General features: G+C 40.9%; 1 protein-coding gene across 2 annotated transcripts in view; it reads right to left on the reverse strand.

Annotated features, from left to right (window-relative positions):
• Positions 1 to 13916: 13916 nt before the first annotated feature.
• gabrb2b (gamma-aminobutyric acid type A receptor subunit beta2b) overlaps positions 13917 to 26001 on the reverse strand; it is a 32074-nt gene continuing 19989 nt past the window's right edge. The window contains exons 5-10 of one of the 2 annotated variants that reach the window (XM_019873589.1): positions 25330 to 25412; positions 20100 to 20237; positions 18005 to 18157; positions 16348 to 16592; positions 15640 to 15780; positions 13917 to 14434 (exon numbers count right to left, since the gene is read on the reverse strand). In XM_019873589.1, coding sequence (XP_019729148.1) covers positions 14084 to 14434; positions 15640 to 15780; positions 16348 to 16592; positions 18005 to 18157; positions 20100 to 20237; positions 25330 to 25412 — 1111 coding nt within the window. In that variant the 3' untranslated portion in view covers positions 13917 to 14083. The remainder of the gene's footprint in view (positions 14435 to 15639; positions 15781 to 16347; positions 16593 to 18004; positions 18158 to 20099; positions 20238 to 25329; positions 25413 to 26001) is intronic. The other variant, XM_019873590.1, reaches the window with a different exon arrangement.

Consider the following 26001-nt stretch of genomic DNA (forward strand, 5'->3'; position numbering starts at 1 on the left):
ATTAAATAAATATATTCAAGGCAAGCCAGTAGGTGACACTGTTCTCTATAAACATCTGTCACTTTGCTGTGTGACTTTCAGTGTTTCTCCTCTGAAATATTCCACACCGTGACAAAGAAGCAGTCTGGACTCCATCATTAATAAAGAAAAAAAAAGAAAAAAATTGAGTATCTTTTTTTTTCCCCAAGACACTAATTGTCTCTTAACATGATTGAGTTCTGATGAGAATATTTAACTCAAGGACGATGCTATTCAGTTGACTCCCAAATAGTGTAATTGCGCGCACGCGTGTGTGTGTGTGTGTGTGTGTGTGTGTGTGTGTGTGTGTGTGTGTGTGTGTGTGTGTGTGTTGCTTAAATTTAATTTGGTGCGGATTTACTCAGGTGCTGCACCGGTGTTGCCATGTTAGTTAGACTCCATGAATCATGGGTAATGAGAGCCTCATGCCACCGTTGACTGCAGGCAGACACTGCGCTGACTTTATAAATGCCCTTCGGCGACTAGACTGGAGCCATCAGGTGAGCGAATCGTCCTCAGTTGATATAAAAATCCGCCTGCTTCCTTTTTTGTTTATTATTGCCGTAATAAGTTAGCGACTCGATTTTTTATTTTTGTTTTGCTTACTCAAAACCAGATCACTAAAATGAAAACTGCATATACTGCTTCTCCCCATCCATATTTATTTTTCCTTGCACTAAATGCATGGTTAATAGTTGTGCTTTAAATTCTCTCGCCGATGTAACCATACGAGTATTCGTTTCGCTTCCCGCAGAGTTCCTACGGCGATGACCTCAACGGATTGAACGTTGGAAGCTGTCCTAGTCCGTCACGAACGTGGCAGTAGACGCATAATTTTTCTCTGAAAACTTGGCCAAACATGCCAGCCCTTTCTGCAGGCGAAACGCCACTATTATGCTGTGAAAAATCTGCACGCTGTCACCAACAATTGTTTCCAACGGCGCCCAATTGCAAAAATGTTGACAACCCTCTTGTCGCACCAAAGTGGAAAAACACACAAACGTCGGGGGATTGTCATCCGTTCCCCAGAATCTCAAACGCACGCTCCGACAAAGTATATAGGCAGACCGACACATACCGTACTTGCCCTCAGTGGTTCTTCCCCATTTCCCTTTAATAATCATCTGAAGGTCAGTCGGAACGGGGCCACTGGCGATCGACTGCAATTGCAATTTAGCACAAAGACAATCAGACTGTGATAGTACAGCCCACCCCCACCTCTGCCCCACACTCCATCCGCGATCGTTCCAATCCCCTCACCGATGCCCGATCGTCATCTTTCTCCCACTCTGAAGCATTCCATCTGCCGGTAGCCATTCTCTCATTCATTTATGCCATCTGTGCTTCTTCTTTTTTTTTTTCTCCTCTAACGTTCATTGACCTTTTTTTTGCTCATTACCCTTTTACAACTGCACACAATCCATCCAGCTGAAGCATAGGCATTCTCTTCATGGACAAATACAAACCACAAAGGAGTATTTGGAGAACAAAGCTGTAATATGTACCAGTCCATGTCAAAATCCTCACGTGAAACCAAGTCGTAAATCGCTAGCCATTGTGACTAAGATTTACTTTTAGTGATGGGGTAAAATTATTACGTGATAAAAGCACTTCTGGCTGACGATCAAACAAAGCCAACAATACTAACAGGATAAGGAACAGACAAAACTGCACAAAGCAAACTATTTTCTTTCCAGTCTGGCCCCCAACACGTCAATGTTTAACCACACACAAATCATCTTAGAATGGACACTTTGCGAGTACTCATTTGAGGACTGAGAGCAAATTACAAACAGTTAAAGTGACTGTGATCTGCACTGATGGTTCCACTAATAGACCGTGGCAAATTAACGAGCCATCAATATCGATTTTTGGATACTTGAGTCTTAAATGAACCGCTATGGTGTTGATAAGAAGATAAAAATGAGCATGTGTTCGTGACATTAGAGAGCGACTGACGAAATGTAGAGCGTATAATGCATACATTTAGCAGCGCATTGCCCAATATTTCTCCACAATCATCGAGATGTTGCAAATGTGCGTGGTTAAGCAGACGTGCTTCTGGATTAAGCCCCAAGTATGTATGACAAAACACATTTGGATTTAAAACTAAACCGAAAAATCACCCTTGGTTCTGCTGCGAGTACCATGAGTAACCCATTCGAGTTGATCCGGAAAAGCGACCAGAATATGCTGCAGGTAAGGTCTTCTATTATTTATTGTTTGTGTTATCTCTGAGCATGGCACAGTCAGATACGGTACAACAGGGTAAAGTTCTTAAATTCACATGTTTTTGGTTCACCATCAACCTGGTCGTGGAGTAATTTGTTTTCAAGGTCAAGAGGTCTGACCGCCGAACGCCTATGGCAAGAAAATAATGGGCGCCAAAGCGATCGGCATTCCTTACCTACCCTATTATTTGGATATGCTGCCCTCCGGCCTTGTCATCTTCTCCAAAAATGACCGTCACTCTTCGAGATTGACAAAATGAATCAGCCTTAAAGGGGGAGGCTTGAAAACAAGTTTTTTGGTTTTTGTTTTTTTTAATTGCTACAACTGTATTCAAAGAGCATTGTGATTGCATTAAGATTGGGGGGGGGGGGCTGTGGGACTCTTTCACCGCAACTACTACGGTTGGATCTATGAAGCAATATGGATGGGTTACGACAGCTGTGTGTGTCACACACACACACACACACACACACACACACACACACACACACACACACACACACACACACACACGGCTATACAGTTAGCATTAGCATTAGCATCCAAATCTATTCATCGTCAACGAGCTCTGCCGTGAGATTTGCAGATGTTCACTGACACGCCTTCGACATACATAAGAGAAATTTTCCTGCTGCGAATTTCGATGTTGATGAGAGTTCATCCTGCCGCTTGGTGACGGAAGAGCTTTTATCCCCGGGTGTGCGTTTATAATTGAAGCTCATAAATAAATTTTTAAAAGAAAAGACTCCGAGGTGTTCTTTAATACATTCGGTGGATGTACGCGAGCAGGCGCTGGCTTGCTGACTGTTAAAAAATGAAGAATGCCACCGTATCCCAGCAGCAGGTTGTTAGCGCGCGTAACTCTCTCCAGTAAAGCCTTCCCCCTTTGGCGTGGAACAATCTAATTAGGCCAAAATGTAGCCGCTCATTAATTAATCACAGCTCCGTGTTTTAAGGGATTGATGGAGTTTCTTTACTATATGTGGCTTAATTAAAGTCTCCAAGACATGTTTTGTTTTTAGCTTATGTTGTCATTTCACTTGCAGCCCCAGCTCTCTCTACATGCAGAAGTGGGTTACGTGATATAATAAGCTCCCGGATTTTACCGTTTTACGGCATGTAGACAAGTAGTCGTGCCCTTACTAATTATCGTCCCTGTTTATGCTCCCACACAAAAGCAGTGACTTGAACTACAGTATAAGGATACAATATAGCTCAGATACAAAAAAAGACAAATTAATATACATATATATATATATATATTTATTTATTTATTTTTTTTGTTAATTGGGTAAAACAATGTAATAGCTGTAGATCACAGTAACAGAATATCTCAGTTGCAAAATATACTATCATAAAGATAAATATGCCCAATAACCTTATCCACAAGCTCTATCTGGTGATGTAAAAGAATGTGATTTTTGTTTTTTTTTCGTAGGAAATATGCTAATGTAGAAGAAAACGCCCCGCAGGGCAACTCCAATTAGTTTAAATGCAGGGACACACCAGCAGTGACTTAAAATCATTTTGGCACAAGAGATAGTGCTGAAGTTTAAACAAAGAAAGAAAGTACAAAGACATACACTTGGACAGGACTAATTGTAAATCTTGTGGTCTTGTACAAATCACGGGGGGGGGGGTGTCTGAGGACGGGGGTGTTTGATTTAGCATCCAGTAAATGTGGTGATCTAAAAACCAGCAGCGCACTGAAGGACGGCAAGCAGAAGGTCACCTTTTGTTTCATTAAAACTTTGAGACAGCACAAAATAAGACCATGTCTGACCTGCTCTGATGTCATCCTAATTCATTATGACCGGTCGGAAAGAAACGCGTTTCCCTTTCATTGGAAGAAATGCTGAAAAATGTCAGCAAATTAATTGCTTTTGTTCCTTCTATTTTATTATGTGCGGCATTCTTCTTCAATGCTTCCTTGAAATATGAACCCCTTATTTTGACCCTGCGTAGTAAGTGGTGCAGAAAAGGAACTCAAATCTATTCATTAAACACTATTTCTTCAGACCTGGCAGACAGTGTTTCAATTAGTCGTCGGGTCGGGCTTCCACATTAAGTTATAAGCGGAAGAAGATAGATGGATGGATGGAGGCCCGTTCAGATCTTGCTCCCAAAATGGCCTTTTGGAGCGTTTATTGTCACTGTTGTTGAATTGTCAACTCTCTTTCCATAAACACAACACGTGTCGATTTATTCATGGCAATCGTCCATTTTGACTCTGCCGTAATGGGATTCAAGAAAGTCTTTGGTTGCCGGCCCGAGTCAGACGGTTCTTCCACCGCATACATAAACAACAAGGGATGGATATGACAGATCCCATTAAAATCCGTACATCCCGGATGAAACTCTCCACCTTATCCCTCAAAGAACTGCAACTATGGCCCCTTTGCATTTTAAGTGCCGCTGGAAAGGCGTCACGCTATAGGAATATTCCACCGCTAACTGGCAACTGTTGGCTCCGATTCAATTTTCTGACAATTGGTGCAGGGGATTCGCGGTGAAGCACCGTGTCTTGTTGAACAGCTTTCCTCCCTCATTTCAGACTCCCATGGCATCCCGACGAACAAACACGTCGTCGTTTTCCAATTGCTGCCGTAGGATGAGTCGAGGCGGGAAGCTTTTTTTGTCTCGATTTGACATGAAAGCGTTTGCCGCATCGCTTCAAAGTTTGCGCATTCTTTTCCCATCTGGTATGCGATCTGAGCTGTATCGCCACGCTTGTCTGGGAAAGAAAGAAACGCGGTGTGCTGTTGCACACCGTTACAAATAGGATGTTTAACACAATGACATTAAACAGGTTGGAGAAGCATTGAAAGGTTTTTACATATTCATACCTGACAGTTGTTGGGGTTTTTTGGGGGGGGGGTCACTGTATGCCACTCATGCTTGATTAGTCAGACCTGCAATGTTATGCTTTTTCTTTTACTCATGTCAAATGAGCAAAGTAGGATGTGGAGAAAAAAAATTTTTTTTGGACTGCACTTCCTGTGTGAAGATTTTTTTTCTCGTATTCATTTTCAGTTGAATTGTCAGAAAATGGCGTATGCCTGTGCATCTTTATTGCTAGATTCTCCTTGCTCATGATTGTAACACAGCCACAGTACGACCAATGGGAATGAGACAAACTATAAAAAAAAATTTTAAAAAACTTTTTCAAAAATAACTCGAACCAGTAGAGCACAGATGCCAGGTTAACGAAGGTTTTGCGTGTTTTTGCCCAGCCATAAGTTTTTATGTTTCTCCTTCCATTTAACTTTGTCCTTCCATTTGGTACTTAACCAGTGGGAATAAACGGACACAAGTGTATAATTTACATTTTAGGGCAGAGGGAACGGCTCCATTAAAAAAACAAAACAAAACATCGAGTGTCATATTTTTGCTCGTTTACGCACCCATTAGCAGGTTACGTCCTGTTCATGGAGGATTACTAAAGATCCTAAGACCTTCTCTTCCAGGCTAAACACTAAAAGTACCGATCTACATTTTACCAGCAAAATTCAAATATATTTTCCATGAAATAGTTTTCAACCCGGCTGACCAGTTTATTATATTCATTTGCAGTACCTAGTAGTACCTGCTTTCAGAGGTGGTAAAGGTACTCATGCTCTCTACTATCAAAAATATTTATATTTCATTGCTTCCCAGCACTTGGGAAAAACCACAAAAAATCAAGTCTGTTATTGAGGTGGTGCTATTTCAGCCTTTTTAATGGTCTAATTTGGATGCTTTCCTCTCCATAATAGCAACATTTAAAACGGAAGAATGAAATAATAGAAGCAAATGTGTGTTTGCGCACAAACAGAAACGGCAATCAGGAGATTGCTCTTTCGTTCTTGCCAAGTGATCATTACCGCGCTCTCCAGACGCACCTCAGCTCATCGGAGTGTCGCGCGCGTCTGGCTCAGGCCGGTATCACCATAAAAATAGGCCGTAAGCAATAATGGAAAGCCATCATAACACAATGATGGCTGCAGGCACGATGGCAGTGAGGACAGAGGTGACGGCCGTCATGGACCCGCTGCCTCTGATGAGCCTGGGGGGGGCTGTATGGTGGCTTTTTAGCATTGCCCATTTAAATGGGCATCATGTAGCCTAATGGCCTTCAGCGGAAACGGAATGAATGACTCCTTTTTCTCAGCCACATGGCCTAAAGATGGTGCCCAGTTTCAATTAGTTTGTTCGCAAGCCTTTTCTCTCCGAGTTTAAAGATGGCTGACATCCACACAGCATCCATTGGATGACTGTTGACTCGGGATGGACATTCGAGAAAACCTCCTTGCCAATGGGGGCTGGGGGGGGGGGGGTTTAACCCATCATTTAATTGATAGATGTTGCTGATTTGTGTTCCTGAAGCAACAGTGCCTCTGCTAGTTGCCGCCAAGTAGTGCACTCTATTTTGTATTTTCTCAAGGAGTGAAATGGTTGAGAATTTATACATCTGTAAAGTCAGTATAAAATTCACAAATCCACAAATGGATTTTAAAAAATTAATTTCGGTGGATAAAGGATGACATTTTTGATCGTGATCCACAGATGTGAACAGACTTTGCGTCTCTTTGATATGAACATGAACACAATGCAAAATTAAGTCACCGATCATCAAAACAAAAAAATGCATTTGTAGATTATCCTTTTTGAAAGATGGAGTCATGGATTTGCGTCTCTTTGATATTGAACATGAACACAATGCAAAATTAAGTTTGTAGATTATCCTTTTTGAAAGATGGAGTCATGGAAAAAAAAACAAACAAAAAAAAAAACTATCTCCATGTCTTGTTGCCTGGTAGCAGCAGCAGTTATTTTGGCCACACAAACAAACAAACAAAAAAAAACTATCTCCATGTCTGTTGCCTGGTAGCAGCAGCAGTTATTTTGGCCACACTGGCTATTTAAGTACTGAAGTGACTAATATCCTCAGCTTTGACAGATGGACAGTCCAGTCTGTTGTTATTCTACTTTTTTTTTTTTTTTGTAAATTGCCGTTATTATCCATACATGCAGATTTACATGTCATCAGAGCACATTTGTGCACAGCTAGGGCTCGCTGTTGGATCCACCTGGCACAGTCATGTAGAAATGTGGGCATCACAGTGCCTCTCTTCCTTCACACATGCTACTCACATGCTGCGAAGTGATGATCTCATTCTCTGCTGCGTCCGCCGCAGAGATTTCTGTTTGTGCACGGGTCACACTTTAACGTTACTTTTGGATTCAGATTTTGTGTAAAGGTAGCAAGACTTGAGTGCTCAACATCGGTCAACAATGAAATTTTCTGCTTTGTTGCTTAAAAAAGTAGAATAAATGAATAAATCCAAGATATTCATCAACAATGCATTTCACTGGTCAACAGCAATTTGTAATCAGAGATTAATTTTTGTGGCCCTAAATGTTTTGTTGACTGATTTGAAACGTCTACTTTTTTCAAGCACATCAGGTTTCTGAGACAATTTTATGTTCATTTTATGTTTTTAGATTGCTAAAACCGATGTTGGCAGTTTTATTGTTGACTGATTTGAAACGTCTACTTTTGTCAAGCACATCAGGTTTCTGAGACAATTTCATTTTGTTTTTAGATTGCTAAAACCGATGTTGGCAGTTTTTTTTCCCCACCAACATTCAGGGGGCACAAGACAGTGCCTTTTTTGCCCCACGGATCGGTTTATGTCTGACAATATTTTCACGGACCGGCATTTAAGGTGTGGCGGATAAATACTGCAAAATAATATGGTAAGAGTTGCATGAACACTGTGGTGTTTTCGAGAGATAATAATGAACACGAGAAGCGTCTAATCTGGCCGCAACACTCTGATCGCTATGGCAATGTTTGATGCCTTCAAAATACGATACAACGCAAATTCAAAGTGCATGAAAATGTCAACTCACCACAATGCTGCATCAGTGCGAGCCCCGAGCTTGATTTTCTGCAACCGGACGGTCCCATCTCGGGGTAATAGGAGACAATGACACCTGAAGTGTGTGCTTTATGTCGAGTCCACTTGTAATTTTGTTTTATTCGCCGTTGCTGCACAAAACCCCCGCCTCACACAGGTAGCATGTCGGAAATAGCAACAGTGCTATTGTGGCGATCTCAGAGTATTCAGCCATAACTTGAATCCAGAACACCGGCAGAGTTGTTGTCTCGAACGTACTTTTAAGGCCGCCGTCATTTGCGATCTCCAGCAGTTTATTTTACTCTTTTAGCTAGTTCCAGCGTTTTGTTTTTCGCGTAATCAGTCACGTGACGGAGAAGCGTGTTTTGACTTGCGTCAAGAGTGACACAGACGGATGTAACGGAGAATCGGGTGATTTTTCAAAATAAAATATCTTTCGTATTCCAAAATAAATACAACGGAATTAATAAAAGTTCTTATTGTGCGGCCCGGTACCAAATGCTCCGCGGACCGTTACCGGTCCGCGGATCGGCGGTTGGGGACCACTGCCTTAGTGGATCCGTGGACTAGATGAATGTGCCATATTGTTGTGGCCAACAGCTGCAAGTTAACCCCCCTTTACGTGGCTACACGCACGTGAAGCCGCACAGGAGACTTAAAAACTGGTAAGATTGGAATAGAAATGTGATGAAACAAAAAAGACAGCCCAGCGAGAATAAAACAACAACAGTCAGAAGGATTTTCCAGTGAAGGAGAAGGCACACATGAAAAAATAATGAGGGGAACACGCGCACAAAAAGGCTCATTAATAGAAACTTTTCGGCACTTTGTTGCAAGGGTAGAGGAAAAAACAGGGCGGCGAAACTGGACTTTTTTTCCCCCCCAGCAGGCAGAAAATGGCATGCATATTGTAACACATAGTTCACAGTCACAACCAGAAACACAACATGAGAAAAGAAGGCCATGAGAACAAAGAGGGAAGAAAACCTTGCGCCACACATCATGCCCATTAGCACATGGGGTGGATGACTGTGTTCTCGACCTCATCACCCCTGTGGTCGTAAGATGTTTACACCTCACTTACAGCTCCATCCTACACTCTGTCTGTCTGTGTTCAACTAAAGAATACATTCCAGTACATGCCATCTTAACCTCATTCACTGGCTTGTAAGATCAGTTTAAGAGTGTTTTTGCATTTAAGTTCAAGCGGACAAGGCAACAATCACATATCGATCCTATCACGCCAATTCCGAACCCTGTAAAACCTGACATCTACTGTAGTTAGCGTTCTCTCCAATGAAGCCAAACACACGAGCCCATATGAATTTACCTCATCACATATACTTGTCACGTACATCCTGAAACATTTCTGCGACGGTGATCCTCTGTTAACACGCTGCTAATATAGATTTGATTGTGCTTGAAAGTTGCCGTGAAATATTAATTTTAAGTGTATTATGTATGGTTAGATACGTCCAAGCGAGAGGTCAGGAAAATCATTGATGCAATTCGTGTAAGTAAGTTGACATTCAATCACTTTTTTTTTTTTTTTTTTAAGGATGCAAATTCTCCATGTCAAATCCAAGGTCCGCAGGCCAAATGTGTTCCAAAGAAACTGTGACTGGAGCAGAAGAGTGTTTCTTACAAAAAAACAAAAAAAAAAACAAACAAACAAACAAAAAAAAAAACAACCATTCAAATTTGTTTTTGAGACTTTGTGACTAGCGGCGTACCTCAGAGATCTTTTCTTTGTCCACTCCACTTGTTAATTCATCTTTCAAAAGTAAGAGGCAATAATTGAGATCAATTGTAGATCATTTGACTGCACCTGGAATTTTTGGCTGAAACAACAGTTCTACATATGTTCAGATGTGATTAACTGGATTTGTTTGTCTTAAAAAAAATCAAAAAAGGAAGAACAATCGCAGGTGTAGAACTGTATACAATATTTATTGATGATGATGATGTCATTTCCATGGGTTTCCATTGTAAAGACAGACATTGGCTTTTACAGGGCATATCTTTGAGAGGGGTACAGCTCAGAGTTCCCGGGGAGGCTCTTGTGAGGGGCACATATGAAGAGATTTGTCGAGGTGGACGGTGTTGACAAGGTAAGAAGGATTGACGCCGCTCGGTTTAAAAGTCCAGGGCAGCACGAGTCTAAGGCTTCTTCTGTGAGTGTGTGCAAAAGTACACTGTCAACAAGATGAGTCATTTAGGCTTTGAGCGTGTCTGTATGTCTTTTCTTCCCCCAGTGACGATTCCAAAATATTTCCACCAACCTCAAGAGCCATTTGCAAACTTTTCACAACCACAAAGAATCACCGAACTTTATACAAGGGTGTCTTCAAGACTTTCAAGAGCATACATGTTCAGCTTTCAGAGCCCTAAGAGGACAATATACAGTAGAGTCATTTTGTTTCGTATAAATATGTGAAATTTGGATTTACAAGGTTTTGCCAAAGAGCAGTCTTTGCACTTGTTTTGTTTTAGTTTTTACACAAGTATAAAAATATATGAAACAAAAATGCCATGAAGTACAAAGACATATTAAAGTGTGGAACGTATGACGTAGACCTTACATGCCAGTTGCCAGTGTACTCTGAGAAAAAGAAGAAAGAAAAAAAAAATGTTGCCAAGACATATCCATGGCACAAACTCGCTGGAAATCTACCTTGCTATTCTGCTTACACTAACAATTACAAAGAACTGTTCAGACCATATTGAGAATAAAATATATATTTTTTAAATAAGTCAAATATTATGTCAAAACAGTTGCACCTTCCCAAGGAACGTTTGCAGTACTCTGAAAAAAGGTGTTTGTTTTTTTCCTTCACAAAAACATTTGCAATGTACCAGAAAAATCATTTTGGTCAAGTGAATATCCAGATCCCCTCACAAATCTAAATTCAAATGCAACCAGCAATGTTAATCATATTTTATCATTCCATCCAGTATTTGTTCGTTCATGGCAGGATCAGTCAAACCATTGCACCATCCCATTAAACCGTTCAGAATAATATTCCATCATTGATTTATGTTCCTAAGATGACAACATTTTACCATTTAAAAAAAAACATTCAATCCATCTTCTTTTTTTTTTTTTCCTCAAGAAAATGTAACTTACGTTGCGAATATATCTGTGGAGCTTTTTTTGTTTTCTTCCACTGTGGCTCTAATATTCGTAAATAATTATCACGTTTCAAGATTTATTTCTAATGACACAATTTTTTTTTTTTTTTTTGTCAGACAGCTACTGCGTATAGTTCAACCAATGTTCAATAAATCAAAGAATAATCTCCAACATAGGCATCTGAATTGTAAGTAGTGTACATTTTGCTGACCTGAGATGATTCCATTTTTGGGCTACTCCATCTCATCACCCGTTTGCAACTATTGGAAAAGTAGGTCTCTAAGTGAAGCGTTATTTCGGTGATCATACAACTAATTGCCTCGGGTGCACCGCCACATTACTGATAAAGGAACATCATCTACATTCATAATACCGAGTTCAATTTTGGCAACAAAACATAAACAAAACAAACCAGCCAGAACTGTTCAGCAACAGGAACAGAATGCCATCATGTGACACGGCCAAATATATTCTGTACATTGTTTAACATCTGACGAGGCATTCTATTTGTGTGAGACGGTATAAATGGTTGTGAAAATCTCTTTTCATTCATTTCTGTAGAAAGCGTACGTGTGTTTATTTACAGCGGTTATATCATCTTATTAGTTACATGTCTGATATTTACATACTGGAATGGATGTCGGGAACATGATCTCATATCAGATTTACAATGATCATTTATGTAAAAGGTGGATGATTATGCTATTCAGTTCTTCATATACTCGTGGAATTTATATTGATCAGAGAGCAAACCGTGTGTTTTGTGTGTGTGTGTGTGTGTGTGTGTTTGGTTTAAGTGACAAACAAAAATTGCGAAGTGATCACGTGCCAACTGGAAATGACTTCAACAACACAAGGTAAGAATGAGTAACCCCAACGGTTGCTATGTAAACACCAGCTTCAAGGCTCAGGAGGTCAAAATTAAAATTAGGTGTCATTTGAAAATATATGCTGTCTTTCATCAGCCTGATTTATGGGCGGTTCGATCGTGGACCCGAACCTCTGTCTCAGAATATACTCTTTCAAACGAAAGCAAGTGATATTCAGATGCAAATGTGGGATTCCAACAATGAAGTGATTTATAGGCTTGCAGTGCACTGTGGCTTTTTTTCGTAGACACCTGAAATATTGAGTGCTCACCTTTTAAATTCCATTTACTCATACCATATACCAAATCAAAGGGGTTTGCATGTAAATATGACTTTTGAAACATCTTCCAAAAATTTACTGACAGAACAGTACAAGATTTTGAGTAATATAGCCTGGACGTTATTACCTTTTTTTTCTTCAATATTGATGTTTTTTTTGTAAATATTCAACACTGTTGTGGATATATGCGACATACCGGTCGGTAATTAATTTTTTTTTTTTAAAGTTATTTAAAATACCTTAAGTTGTTGCTATGTAGTGCAAGTCACTACATTTTATAACCTTTACAAGCACCAGCATTGGAACAAAGGTGCAGCCTTTATGGCTTTTAAGATCTTGTGTGCATTTTTTTTTTTTTAAATAAAATCCATTTACTAAAGATGCATCCATTTCCCCAACCGCTTATCCGAACGAGGGCCACAGGCATGCCGGAGCCCATCCCAGCTGTCTTCGGGCGGGAGGCGGCGTACACCCTGAACTGGTTGGCAGCCAATCGCAGGGCACACATAGACGAACAACCAGTCACGCTCACGTTCACACCCAGGGACAAGATGGAGTATCTAATTAACCTAACATGCATGGTTTTGAAATGTCGGAGGAAACCGGAGCACCCGGAGAAAACCCACGCAGGCATAGGGAAAACATACAAACTCCACACACAAAGGCCCGAGCCCTGATTCAAACCCATGACCTCTGGCGCTGTGAGGCAGATGTTCTAACTACCTAACAGAAGTTTACTAAATCATTCAATAAAAATAAACACTATTTGCTTTTAATTACAGTGTATGGTTAATTTGGTGGTCTTGCGGCTAATGATAAGATTGGGGAAGTAACCAGACATGTTTATGCAAAATGAGGGGAACAATGGTGAGCATTAAAAAATGCATGTAAAATTGGCTGATATTTGTGCTTTTATGCATGTGTGCAAAACTCTTTTCTTCACATCGTTGTGGTAATATTATGAGGTTATGTGACTTAATTTGACACCATTTGCACAGTACTACTTAATAATGGGAAATAGGGGACATAAATAGCGTCCAGTGTACAGTAAATGTGTTATTCAATACTGATTAATACAAAATTATTTTAAAAAACGTAAAATGATAAATAAACGTACACCTCTCGGATGATGTGATACTTGTTTGAACAATACAAAGAGTAAAACAACTTAAATTCAACAATTCCACTTCTATATAACTTTTGGCAATAACTGACCACACTGAAAATAATACAAAAAAATATATATGTACAGCATATGAAAACACATAAACCTCAACGTATTATTAAAAAAATAAAATAAAATAAAATAAACAATGACTTTAGAACAGGCACCTTTTATGTTCATCTCCCTTTTTTGTAAGGTTTTTTTTTTTTGTGTGTGTGTGTGTGTGTGTGTGTGTGTGTGTGTGTGTGTGTGTGTGTGTGTGTGTGTGTGTGTGTGTCGCGTAATGTGTGTGTGTGTGTGTGTGTGTGTGTGTGTGTGTGTGTGTGTGTGTGTCGCGTAAGTCATCAAATGTGATATTCAAAGATATGATGTATGCAGTCCTGGGTGGTGTACGTCGGTCCAAGTTGCGAGACACAAAAATAACACATGGAAATAAAATACCAAGAAGAATTCCGCAAAACGTTGTTGTTTGCTGTTGTATGCCTAGTTGACATAGTAAAGCCAGTAAATAATGTTGAAAAAGGAGAAGACGGTTGGGAAGATCATCCGCGACCATTTGTCTATGGAGTTTACATCAGTCAAGTCTGGAATGTTGATCTTGAGCTGCGAGGTGCGCCTCCTTAGTCGACTCTTCTTCTGAGCCATGTGGCGCTCCAAAGTGTTTCGGCCAAAGTTGTGGCGGGCCAGCCCTGCTTTGCGGTACTGCAGCGTTGAACTGTCGTACGTTAGCATGGTGTTCCGCGGGTCATTAAGACCCAAAGCCAACTCTGAAATTCCCATGTCGTTCTTGATGTCTAAAGTACTCAGTAAGATGTTTTCATGCGGGTCCATCTGCTGAAGAGAAATGGCAACTTTCGTCACGGACTATCTGTGAATGCCATGTCACGCTCATCGTGGTCTTTGACAAAGTGCCCTGTTAGGATTGTATCAAACCTACTGGACTGACAGAGACTATTACCGTAGTTGAGTCTTATACCGATGTGCGTAACATAGGTCTCTAAGAGTTAAAAAAAAAAAAAAACCTTCAGGATGTTTTTTCGATTGAGAGGGGAGCTTGCAATTTGTTCCTTTGCATTGGACTAGCAAACAGAAGGAGAGCGAAGGCTGCCATTTTCACATGGCTGCAGTATCCTTAGATCCCTTGATCTGAAGAATGTATTTTATTTTGTCAACTTATTTCAAGACCAAATGTAAAGTCGGTCTGTCAAAGAAAAAAAGAACATTCAATTCTTACATTGACAATAAAAATCATCGCTTCCCTATGACACCATAGCAAGCAAAAAAACATGACTGAGAAGTTATTATTTATCTTATCATCCACAGCCACCTTGCTCAACAAACTCAACACATTCATAACACAAGCACAAACAAAGCAAAGTAAAAAGCAGCATTTTGATTCGGGACGTTGATTTGCGTCATTGTGCTTTTTCGATATGTTTTGAATGAATGGGCCATTAATCGCCGTGCGCAAAACGGCGTCTGCTCTTGGTGACCATCGATCACTGAATGGCTTTTAGCTATCAAATGCAATTCAGTTCACGAGATAGAAGCTGACTTTGAGATGCAACAGCAATTGAAATGGCCTTATCTAGTAAATTAAGCTTCAAAGCAATACTACAGATCAGTGATACACTCGATGAAGAACCCGTGGCTCATGTCAGCTTTTTTATCTTGTCATTACTATTGTTGCTATTTTTTTAAGATGGCTATGCATTCTCTTGTGACTATCTTATTAATGATCGCATGGCATCAAAGATGGCCGTGTACGAGAATCGTGGTCATGCATGTTAGTGAGGGCCGCGGCTTTGGTCAGAGACTCCAAAGGCGGTGAGTGAGGCTACATTCAAATCTTGCTAGCAGTCTCAACACTGCAAAGTCTGCCTGTCACGGCCGATAATGTCTTCCAAATTCATATTCTCATTTGCCGGAAGTGTGCAATGTGGCTAGTTTTTAAACTGATATTTACAGCCTCACATGGCTCATAAAATATTACCGACGTTGAGTCAGCGCGGCAAATATACTGCATCAGTTTACGTCACCTTATTCTTTTGGTCGCCGAGTCCGATGGCGGCATCGTCCATAAAAATCGGTTCCCACATGGAGTCATGACCATCGAGATCCCTTTGTTTCATCCTCGCATACAAAGTGTCATCTCGTCCAACGACATTGCCCACCAGCCACTGCGAGTGCACACAATCACCATGGTTACTTAGCCGATCGAAGAGTACAATTTTTTTTTTTTTTGTTTTTTTTTTGCTTGTGTAGGCGGGTATAAGTTGGCAACAACATACTGTTTGTGTGATACTTGCTTCTTGAGGTTACATGTAGCTACACAGTTAATACAAATCACCTCTCGGAGGATCCTTATTTTATTCATCGGCTTGATTTGGCAATGATAAATATGTTGTTTTCATCACATGCATATGTGAGGGGGCTATTTTTGGTTCAGGTCTATAGGGTACAGAAAAATGGGAACAAAGGGAAGGCAGCGGCAGGAAACTGAGATAGTTCACAAAGAGATTTTTCTTCAGAAACCAGTTAGTTTTTCCAACAGGTTCCTTAGAAACTTGTTGGACTAGCTTTTAGTGTGTCTGGATTTCTAATTAAACCCAGTATTTCATCTTTTGTTTCTCCGGATAGGTCCTCGGAGTGTTACAGACCATTACAAAAATGTCTATGAAGACACACTCTTCGATGAGAGTTTTAATGACTGCATTCCACTGCGGCGAGCCAAGTTACATTCCTACCTTGTTTGGATCCATTCGCATCTTTTCATTGTTGGCCGTCGCCGTCTTCTCCGCGGCCCTCTTCTGACGCTGAGGGCCCCGTCCAAAGAAGATGTAGTTGACCAGCGCGTACTCCAGTAGGGCCAGAAACACAAAGACGAAGCAACCCATGAGGTACATGTCAATAGCTTTGACATAAGGGATTTTGGGAAGCGTTTCTCTCAGATGGGTGTTGATGGTCGTCATAGTCAGCACCGTGGTGATACCTGGCGTTAAAGGAAAAAAAAGTTTTATCAAGAAGTCAGCAGATGATTTAGGAGAGCGCTAATGGTGCAATCGTGGATTCATTCCAGCAATTGCTAATTCTTATCTACAAGCCACCGCGTCTTTTTGCTTTATTGATCATGTCAGAGTATGTGAAACTGAGTGACCTGCCCTTTTAACTTTAAATCTGGCAATTGGAGGCGAGCTAATTTGACATTTTTTAATTCAAAAAGTCAACCTTGGTCCTGTTCATTAGGCGAGAACTCCCGCTGAGAAAAGTTGTAGATGGTTTCAAAGGCTTCAGGGATGATTAGGAGATTGATCTCACATTTAAATTCGCTTCCAGTCTTGGTCGTAGTGACTTTCAAAGAAGACTACCAGAAAATGCAAGGATTCTGTATTGCATGAGAAGGCTCGTTCGAATGGCATTAAATTGGTTTTATATACATAATTAATTCAATGTGTTGTCAGCTTCTGGAACATGCTCAAATCCTCAGAGTACATCTGCTCACAATTAGCTCATACATCTGTAACAAAGCGGATCATAGCTCAAAATAGAATCCCAGCTAAAACGGGGGGCGGGGGAGCATGCAAGTCGGTTTTAAAGTCTAAAAACAAGGTCAGAAAACCTGGTTGTGAATCTTCTATAGATTTAGAGGTGACCAAACACCCAATCACCTAGCTGACCTGTTTCCATTATGAGGCATTACCCTTTTTCATTAAATCCGGTAAATGCCCCCGACTCCCGCCCACTCCCCAAATCACAAAATGCAGCTCAGTGTTCAATCAGCCAAATTGCCTTGTCGACTAAATCGAGGGATGTGTAGCGGGATGGATGAAGCGAGATGGATGCTGTCCGGTCATGAGAAGACAGGCAGCTTGCAACAAACAGGAAGCGTATGCAGCAAAGAAACCTCCCAACACACGTTATGATTTACATAATGGAGGTTGACGGGAGAAAATAGTTCAGCCAAATGGTGGAAAATAGATGACTCTTATCAACCGAGTCGTCCATCCAAAAAAAATGCTCTTGTTTTGATGGTGTCTGTTTCCATTTCCTTGAAAACGTTTGCCTTTTTTTCATCATCATCCAACGGATAATGTTTCTGCAATGAGTGCTTTGAAATATGACTGTATTGAGTGCATTGGAGGGTTGATTATTGGAGTTTTACGCAGCACCCCCCGCCCCCTCCTAAAAAATAGCCTCTCCTCCCAAGAACCCACATTTTGCAGTGTTGTCGTGCGTTAACATGGGAGACCTAAAAACTCGTAAACATTCATAACGTGTCTCGAAAAAAACTGCAGATCAATAAGTATCCTGTCCTCAATCTGATTCACACTTTTTCTTTGGCTTTCTTGTATTTCTTTTGGAGCCCCGGGGGGTGATGCCGCCACAGATGTGTACCTGACTTACCTAGAGCAACTCTGGCAGCTGACGCGTCATAGTTGATCCAAAAGGAGACCCAGGAGAGAATGGTGATTAGGATTGAAGGCATGTAGGTTTGCAGAATGAAGTATCCAATGTTTCTCTTTAGCTTAAAACTTAAGGACAGGCGGGGATAAGCTCCTACGGAGAGTTCAGAAGGACAGAGTAAAGAAACCAACGTTGAGTTTTGTTTTGAAATTGGCATTTCTGAAGATGCAGGAAAGTGCAGTGTCTAATGAAAAAATACTTTGGATGAGCCACTTGTCAGAACATTAAAATGGGGGGAAAACGGTGCCGGTCAGGCAGTAATTGTTCAAGAATATGCAGAATCTACCAAATTCATGTGGTGCCCTTCAAGCGGTGCAGATTTGAATTTAACATAAAAACAGACTTTGAAAGGCACACAAACATCATCATGACAGTAGGGGTGTCGCCAAGCAAGTTCAATTGTGTCACGTGTTTTGCTCTGCATTATTATATATATATATATATATATATATATATAGATTTAAACTGACTTGCCAGGTTTGTTGACCTTTCTACACACGGTATTTATGTAGATTTTTTTGCAGCTTCCTTATCCAGATAAAAACTAAAAACAAGATTTTGAGAAGGGTGTAACCGCAACCAAATTTCAGCCGAACTCAAAAACGTCACACAAACGCTCTTACAAGAAGAGCACGACGCGGAATTGCAATTTACTTGAAAGTCACGCAGACCGAAAAAGGGCTGAGGGGACAAGACTTACACGTGAAAACACTTAAGCGTCCGTCGGCCCATCTGCTATTTCATTTAGTTAATTTAAGCATGAGCCACTGTGAGTGTCACTAAGGTTTAAGTTCATCGGATAAAGAAACACAGCAGGTTGACAGGAACGCAACAAAACCCGGCGGCATGCGTTATTCATTGGATAAAATGACATTGGCTCTCCTTGGCCGTCCACTTGACACTTGTTTTGGATCAACGCCGAGCACATGCTGACGTTTGCATCTTTCAACGATCTCGGGGTCACTATTTCCTCTGTGCCGTTTTGCATCATTCTAAAAGGGAATCCCCGCGCCTTCCGTACCCTTAGAGTTCATTTATGTCACATTAGTAGGGCGACACTTGGCCAGGCGTCCTTAAGAATGCATTAACGGTACCGACACAATAGATTTTCAAACATTGTGCATTCATACGCAAATAAAGGCGACTTGTTACCCTTTTAGGTATAGGACAAGCCCTCTTGGTTCAGAACCACTGTCCCGCTTATGCCTCCGTTGCCTGCTTTCACGACCATCTCATGAATATGGAAGCATGGAAGGCATTCATATTTCATTGTATCAGACAACATTCTTTTTGTTTATTGCTTTTAAATAAGTCATGGTGTCTTACGTCTCAGAGGGTAGTTTCTGATAGCAACTCGGCTTGAATGTTTTCATCTTTACAAGCTATAGTACAAGCAATTAGCAGAGATGGTATTTTCACATCGGCCAAGTGCAAGCGCTAAAGGGAATTTGTTTGCATGATAATGAAATCAAACCGTAAAAAGCTACATTAAAATCCCCATTTGAGAGCGGTTGTTACTTAATGAAACTAAAGTTCCTTGATTGACTATTGGGCAAATTAACTATTAATTGTTAGCTTTAAAGGGCTCAACTTGCGAACATCACATGACCAAAGCGTGAAAACAGGTGAGCTTTGACGGTCACTATCTGAGCTCTGTACAATACAAAATGGCCGCCCCCTCCGAGGGATCAAAATGGGTGGATTTTTCCAACTTAATTCATAATCCACAATGGCAATATTAGTCAGAATACCGTTTAGGGTCGGTGCATAGAACGTGTTATTGTGAAGGAAAGTTTTAATGACTTCCCTTTTCACCACGTTCTTTTTAATGGGATAGGAACAGCTCTCATTTTGAACGGCTTTTTCTTGAGACTGCTAACTAGTTGAGTTTGCATCAACCGCGCCTCTGCTTCTTGCGCCCAAGCACTGCACTTTGCATCACATGGTTCGAGACGTTCATCAAAAAGCTATTTCACAGACTTTTGCAGTGCATACCATCAATGGTGTGTCCAAGTGTGCCATTCAGACTCCTCACCTGTCGAGAAAACGACGTTCTTGGAGATCAGCTTGTGATCCACGATGGAGAACTGCGGCAGTTCAATCTTGTCCACGCCGGTTACGGCATTGTTGCCTCCTCGCCAGTAAAACTCAATGTCGTCTGTTGTGTAACCATCTGAGACGGGAGACAGGAAACAAGGATGTCCTGGTAAGTACCAGGCTGTGCAACAAACGCCGGGGCGTAATCTGCTTCTTTATGGCTGTCGGAAAGTAGCGGTAACAAATTTCCCACTTTCACCATTTAAAGGTTCTAATTTCGGAGCGTCCTGAACAAAAGGAGGAAGTAAGGAAGTATTTATTGTTGCAAACAGGCCATTTAACTGTCCTCTGAGATTAAGTCTTACAGACTCCATTGCCAATGTAATAGCCATACAAGCACCTGCCCCCCCACCCACCTCCAGAAATGCCAATAAAGTAGTAAAAATTGTAACCGTATACTGACACAGTTTTATTGCTGTAAGTGGTTGCCAAGTTTGAGAAGAATAAAAAGCTAATGTTCGCATTCTGAGGTTTAAGATGGCTTTGCTAATTTAGTTTAGAGGAGCGAGCCGGTGTGACATCGGCCAAGTTTATTTTCCATAGTTAATGAAGGTAACACCACGAGACGCCGTTTGTTCACCCAAATAATTACGTTGTGATTCAGCAAACAACGCGTTTTTCAAGAATTTGTTCTCCTCCCCATCACAGTTTAAAAGTTTATGTACAGCATAGTAGGACATATTTTTCTACAGGATTTGTTTTGTGTGTTATTGTTGTGATTTAAGGCTAAATTAATGAAAATTGCTATTGTTCAGCATGTTTTTGGAAGAGTGAAAGAAAAGTGAAAGGAGTTAAAGAATTTATCAGCACCTTCAGCTTTGCGTGCGTTCACACAGTTTAATCATTCACCTTTCAGCTTTCCTTGAACAAAGCTGGTGCTAATGCCTTGATGCTACACTCGGACTGAATTATGGAAAAGACCGACTATCAATAATGAAATAATGTTAAACATACAACATTACTTATGTATAGTATCTTAGGAAACCCCTTTACTGTTTATAAGCTATATGGACTAAATCTACAAGTCAGCCTATTATGTTACGTCCCAAGTACAACTAAATTATTAACTTTCAGAGAAAGAATGATTAAATAACCAAGCAAGGCATCCATTTTCATCTCTAGAAGCAGGCCGGAATCCTTGAAAGGGACAAGAGTCTATTAATATTAATCGCAACCAAAGTTATTCCCTCTTTTGCTTTCATTTTGGCCAAATCAGCGGAGACACGGGCAGCAAAGTGGGCTTTGGGTACAAGCGATAAATCATTGAGTATCATGCTACTCTCGTTACATCCGAGGACAATTGCTACTTTCGAGAGCAAAGATAAAACATTGCCGCCAGATCGTGAAAGTTGCTTCTTACATGATACGTGGGACGCTGAGGGTGGTTGATGATTCAAAGTGCAAAAATTACGGTACATGCCGAGTCAGTTAAACCCATTTATATCCACTTACACACCAGTCCTTCTGCGAGGATTATACTCTAAGGTTCTCTACATTGAGAATGAATAATGATGATTTCATAACCCCCTTGAGACTTGGCAGGAATCTGATAAAAATGAACACACTTTTATTTTTATACGATAAATAAAACAAGATGAATGAAGGACATTTTTTAGTCGGACCAAAATCGTTCCACCGCCGCAGAACGGCACTGTACCTTATTCCGGTCGTTACAAAACGCAAGGTCAGTCATCTCTCCGCCTACTTTTCTACCTCACCACAGTTCCTTCAATCCTGCCTGCTCTTCTTAATTAAATCTTGACTGACCTATTTAGTTGGGCTGAATTATTAAACCTGACTCTTCATCGGCGGCTTTGAACACCCTCACCCTCACACTCTGAGACATCGCTTGTTCTTTTTGATGAAAGCCCCCGCTTGGTGCTCGCCGCATTCAAGTGTACCCCCACAATGTACTTCCATTTCATGTGCGGTGCCGTTTTCGCTTCATCTACATCTCAAAAGTTATGAGGAGGAGAGATAGTTATATCGGTGTGCCTCAGCCTAAAATCTGCATCGCTCCATTTTTTTTTTCCAAGCCTGCAAATTGTTCAATTTAGGCAGAAAATGATTAAATTAGAGAGCAGTTGAAAAACTGAGGGTACACTCCACGAAATCCCAGTTGCACAGCAACTACTTGCTTAACTTATTTAACCTCTACAAGTGTACAATGCTTACCTATGTTGACATTTTTTTTTTCATGGTGAATTCCCAATTGAAGTTCCCGAATGAAAATGTAAGTAAATGCCGAGAATTGCTTCTCTACTTGCGGGAGAGCCCTGCCACAACAAGGTTTATAATTGCCCATAGATTCCACAAGATGGCACGAGGCCCTTCTCTTCTAGTATTAGAGAGGGTTATGGCCTGCATAAATGAAGCTGTCGCCTCAATATTGCTCATCGGCACCAAGATGATGCCAAATCAATACATTTATATTATTTGACTCGGAAAGAGTGCATTGGAATGGGACCAATTCGAGGTCAAACATCAGAACCTCAAAATGGCATATTCCCTACTTTCTACCAGTTTGAATGTCGCATCGGTATTGCATCACTGCGTTAAAGTGAGAATACAGATATTACCGCAAAAAAAAATCATTAAGTTTGCATCAGGGACATTTGTTTATTTCTGAGTTGATGTACAGTTTTTTCGAAGTGTACAGTGACCAATAATGATACCATTTATTGTGATCTGGATATTTGTTTCCCTCAAGGAGTTACAAGTGAGATCAATATAAAAGTCACCCATTTGAAACGATCCAAGCATTTTGTGCTTTCAACCGTTGCAAAAGCTTTAAAATGTTGAGCATTCGGCAGCATTTTAGTGATTTGCATGATATCAACAAAGAGTGCGCGAGAGAGAGAGAGAGAGAGAGAGAGAGAGAGAGAGAGAGAGAGAGAGAGAATTGTACAAATGACAACAATAGGGCGAATAGGAAAGGAACTCCATTAAGCCTAATTGGCAGAGATATTAACGTGTCCCATCTGGGGGGGAAAAATGAGCATTTCATGGCAGCACAAAAGGTCTGAGAGTCTGGGACTGCCGGCGGGCCGAATTTAAATGAAATTTTGGGTGATTCCATCTGTGGAGATAACAATACAAGAGAAGAGCTATTTAACTGGGACTGTGGCATATCTCCCTGTCTGCATCTGACTGCAGGCTTTTTATCTGCTCCATAAAATGATGTCTCCGTTGATTTCTTTTAACGGTCAAAGAAGGATGTCGGCGTCAGATAAAATACCGGCATCTGATGAAGGCAATGAAACATCTTTTTTTTTTCCCAAGTACTGTAAGTCCAATTTAGTGACGTCAAGACCAGACGCCCAAGATAACAATGACACAAAAAAGTTGAAAAAAAAACCCGTTGATTTGCATCTCAGGTATTGCGAAACAAAAGCAAAATGACAAAAGCAAAACGCGTGGACAGGAGTTAAGTTCGCAGGTAATTGTATTTGACTTGAAAGATGTGTTTCTCCCCACATATTTTGGTTGGATTCTGAATTGTATGTTGACAGCCATTCAACTTTATCCTGCAAAAGCCCAGTTTAGATTTCTTCCGCCTCTCCATACCGTACACTCTCTCGTCACACTGTGCTATTGCTTTTCGGCAAAACTTGGAAACATTGTAGTGGAAGTTCAAAGTCAAATCAATAGATGGTAATTTGATGTATAAATTGGGTTTCAAGTGGTTCTTTCATGCCCGGCTGCAAGCTTTGGCCTCTCGGGGACATCCATTTGCCAGAAGCGAATGCACCCCGTCACGAGTAAAAACCGAGATGGCGAATAAACATTCAGCTCACTCCAGATGAAAACCCTGCATGACCAAACACAGCAGCAAAATGCAGCACCTGCACAACTAACTGCTTCCTTTCTGCCCTCCCTCTGTGAGCTGAAGTGGCTCAACTTCAAGATTCTGTTTGGAGTCCCCAATAGTTCAAAGTGACTTTAATGTCAATTCTGGCGTCCAATTAAAAAAATGTCTCTCATATTGCTGCAGCATACCGAGAGGCTGGAGCTGGCTGCATGCCTGGGCAGCGATGGAACATCTAAAGATAAGGAAATAAATAAGGAAGGCACTCTAGCCGGAGAGAGAAGTGGCTCCCTCCATATGATCTGGGTCGTTGGTGCAGAAAATATAATCATTACTTGGTAGGAAAACGTTAATGAAATGATACTTTAATAGTGACGGTAGAGGTCTTAGGCCGGACGCAGAAAAAAAAAAAAAAAAAAAAACACGGCTGTGTATATTTCACAACTAGTTCAATGACGGCAAGTTCGTCCCCATTTGAGAATCAACGTTTCCTGCCGGCGCGTTTTCAATTTTATATTCCCCGCTGCACTGAAGAGCCATTTTTGCAGTTGCACATGGGCTCAAGCTAATCAAAAAGACAAAGTGTAGTTTTCTGGCGTTCAACGGATGAGTGACCGTACAGTGTTCATGATTTATTCAAAAAAGGTTCACAGCTGCTGTACTCGCGGAGTCAGAGTGACATCTTTGAACAGGAAACACGCTCGTGTTGAAGTTAGGGCACCTGAAGAACACCGCGTGGTGGCGCGTCATGTCACAGTGACCCAGAACTGAAGGTAGATTTCCAAAATAAAACATAGTGAATGTTTTACTTTCTCTTTTGGCTTTTTGCATCACTTATTACATAAGATGGAGCTGCAAATTCATTCGATATTAAAAGAAGAAGAATATTAGAAGAGAAAAATAAACCTGGAGTTACATTAGCTGAGTGGACCGCCATTTACAGCAGGAAAACGTTGACGTCTACTCGGCAAGTTGGCACCTCACGTTATCAAAGTCAAGAATGTGCGGGACTCTTTTATGAATGCTACTTACGAAAAGTCAGATCCCGTATATACAATGTACAAAGATCCCAATAATACAAAGTGTCATGTGTACGTGTATACAGAAATAGCGCCCGTAAATGTCACTACACCTTTTAATACGGTGCGCCCTATGGTCATGAAAATATGACAAATTTCTTTATGTTTGTGTTCTCATCCAAGCGCTAGCAGGCGTCTGTTTTCGTCATACTCGTAACTACTTCCTGCTTTCGTGTCGGAGGATCATGGGAACCCGCTTTTCTGGAGAACATGATTTATTGTTTCCTAACAGACAAAAAAAAAAAAAATTCAGTCATTGAAAAGGGGGAAAAACTACTCACAACTTTCAATCTCCAATGTGCAGTTTTGCTCATCCAGTGGATACCTTCTGAGGTCCATCATACAGGCAGCAGTCGTGGTGATCCTGCAAACACATTTGTTGATTTTGAGAGAACAAGCTGATTAAACGGTATCTGTTTTTTTTTTTGTTTTTTTTTGCATGGATCTTGTCATGAATAATAATATTATAGTAATATTCCACCCATAAAACGTGTATGACTGTTGCCATAGTCACCTCCTGAGTGAAATAAGACGGCCGGATAGGTCGGCTGATGATAACAGCCAACCATAAACCAATAGATAAGCTTCTGTTGTCCATCAGGCTTTGTAAGAAGAACATAAGGTCTAATAGCTTTCCATTCTTCCCCTCGGCTTTGCTCTTGTGCGCAAACTTGATTCCCACAGTGGGAGTTGCCACGGAGCAGCACGGAATGGTGGGTAATCGCGTAGGCAACACCTGACAAAACAGATCAACGCGTGCCAGTGAAGAAGCTCATCACGAGCCCGAGTGTAGAGATAATCACCTCGTCAGCCTCTTGGCCCTAACTGGGCTCTTTCTTCCACGTTGGGAATGAAAAATCTGTCCGACGCCAATAGTTATGCTTCTTGTCATCTTTGCGTTGGATAGATGGCCACTATTTCTGAATCACTTGGAGTGATTCACCATAAAGTGA

Source organism: Hippocampus comes, unplaced genomic scaffold, assembly GCF_001891065.2.
Source record: "Hippocampus comes isolate QL1 unplaced genomic scaffold, H_comes_QL1_v1.1 scaffold59, whole genome shotgun sequence".
Classification (NCBI taxonomy): Eukaryota; Metazoa; Chordata; class Actinopteri; order Syngnathiformes; family Syngnathidae; genus Hippocampus; species Hippocampus comes.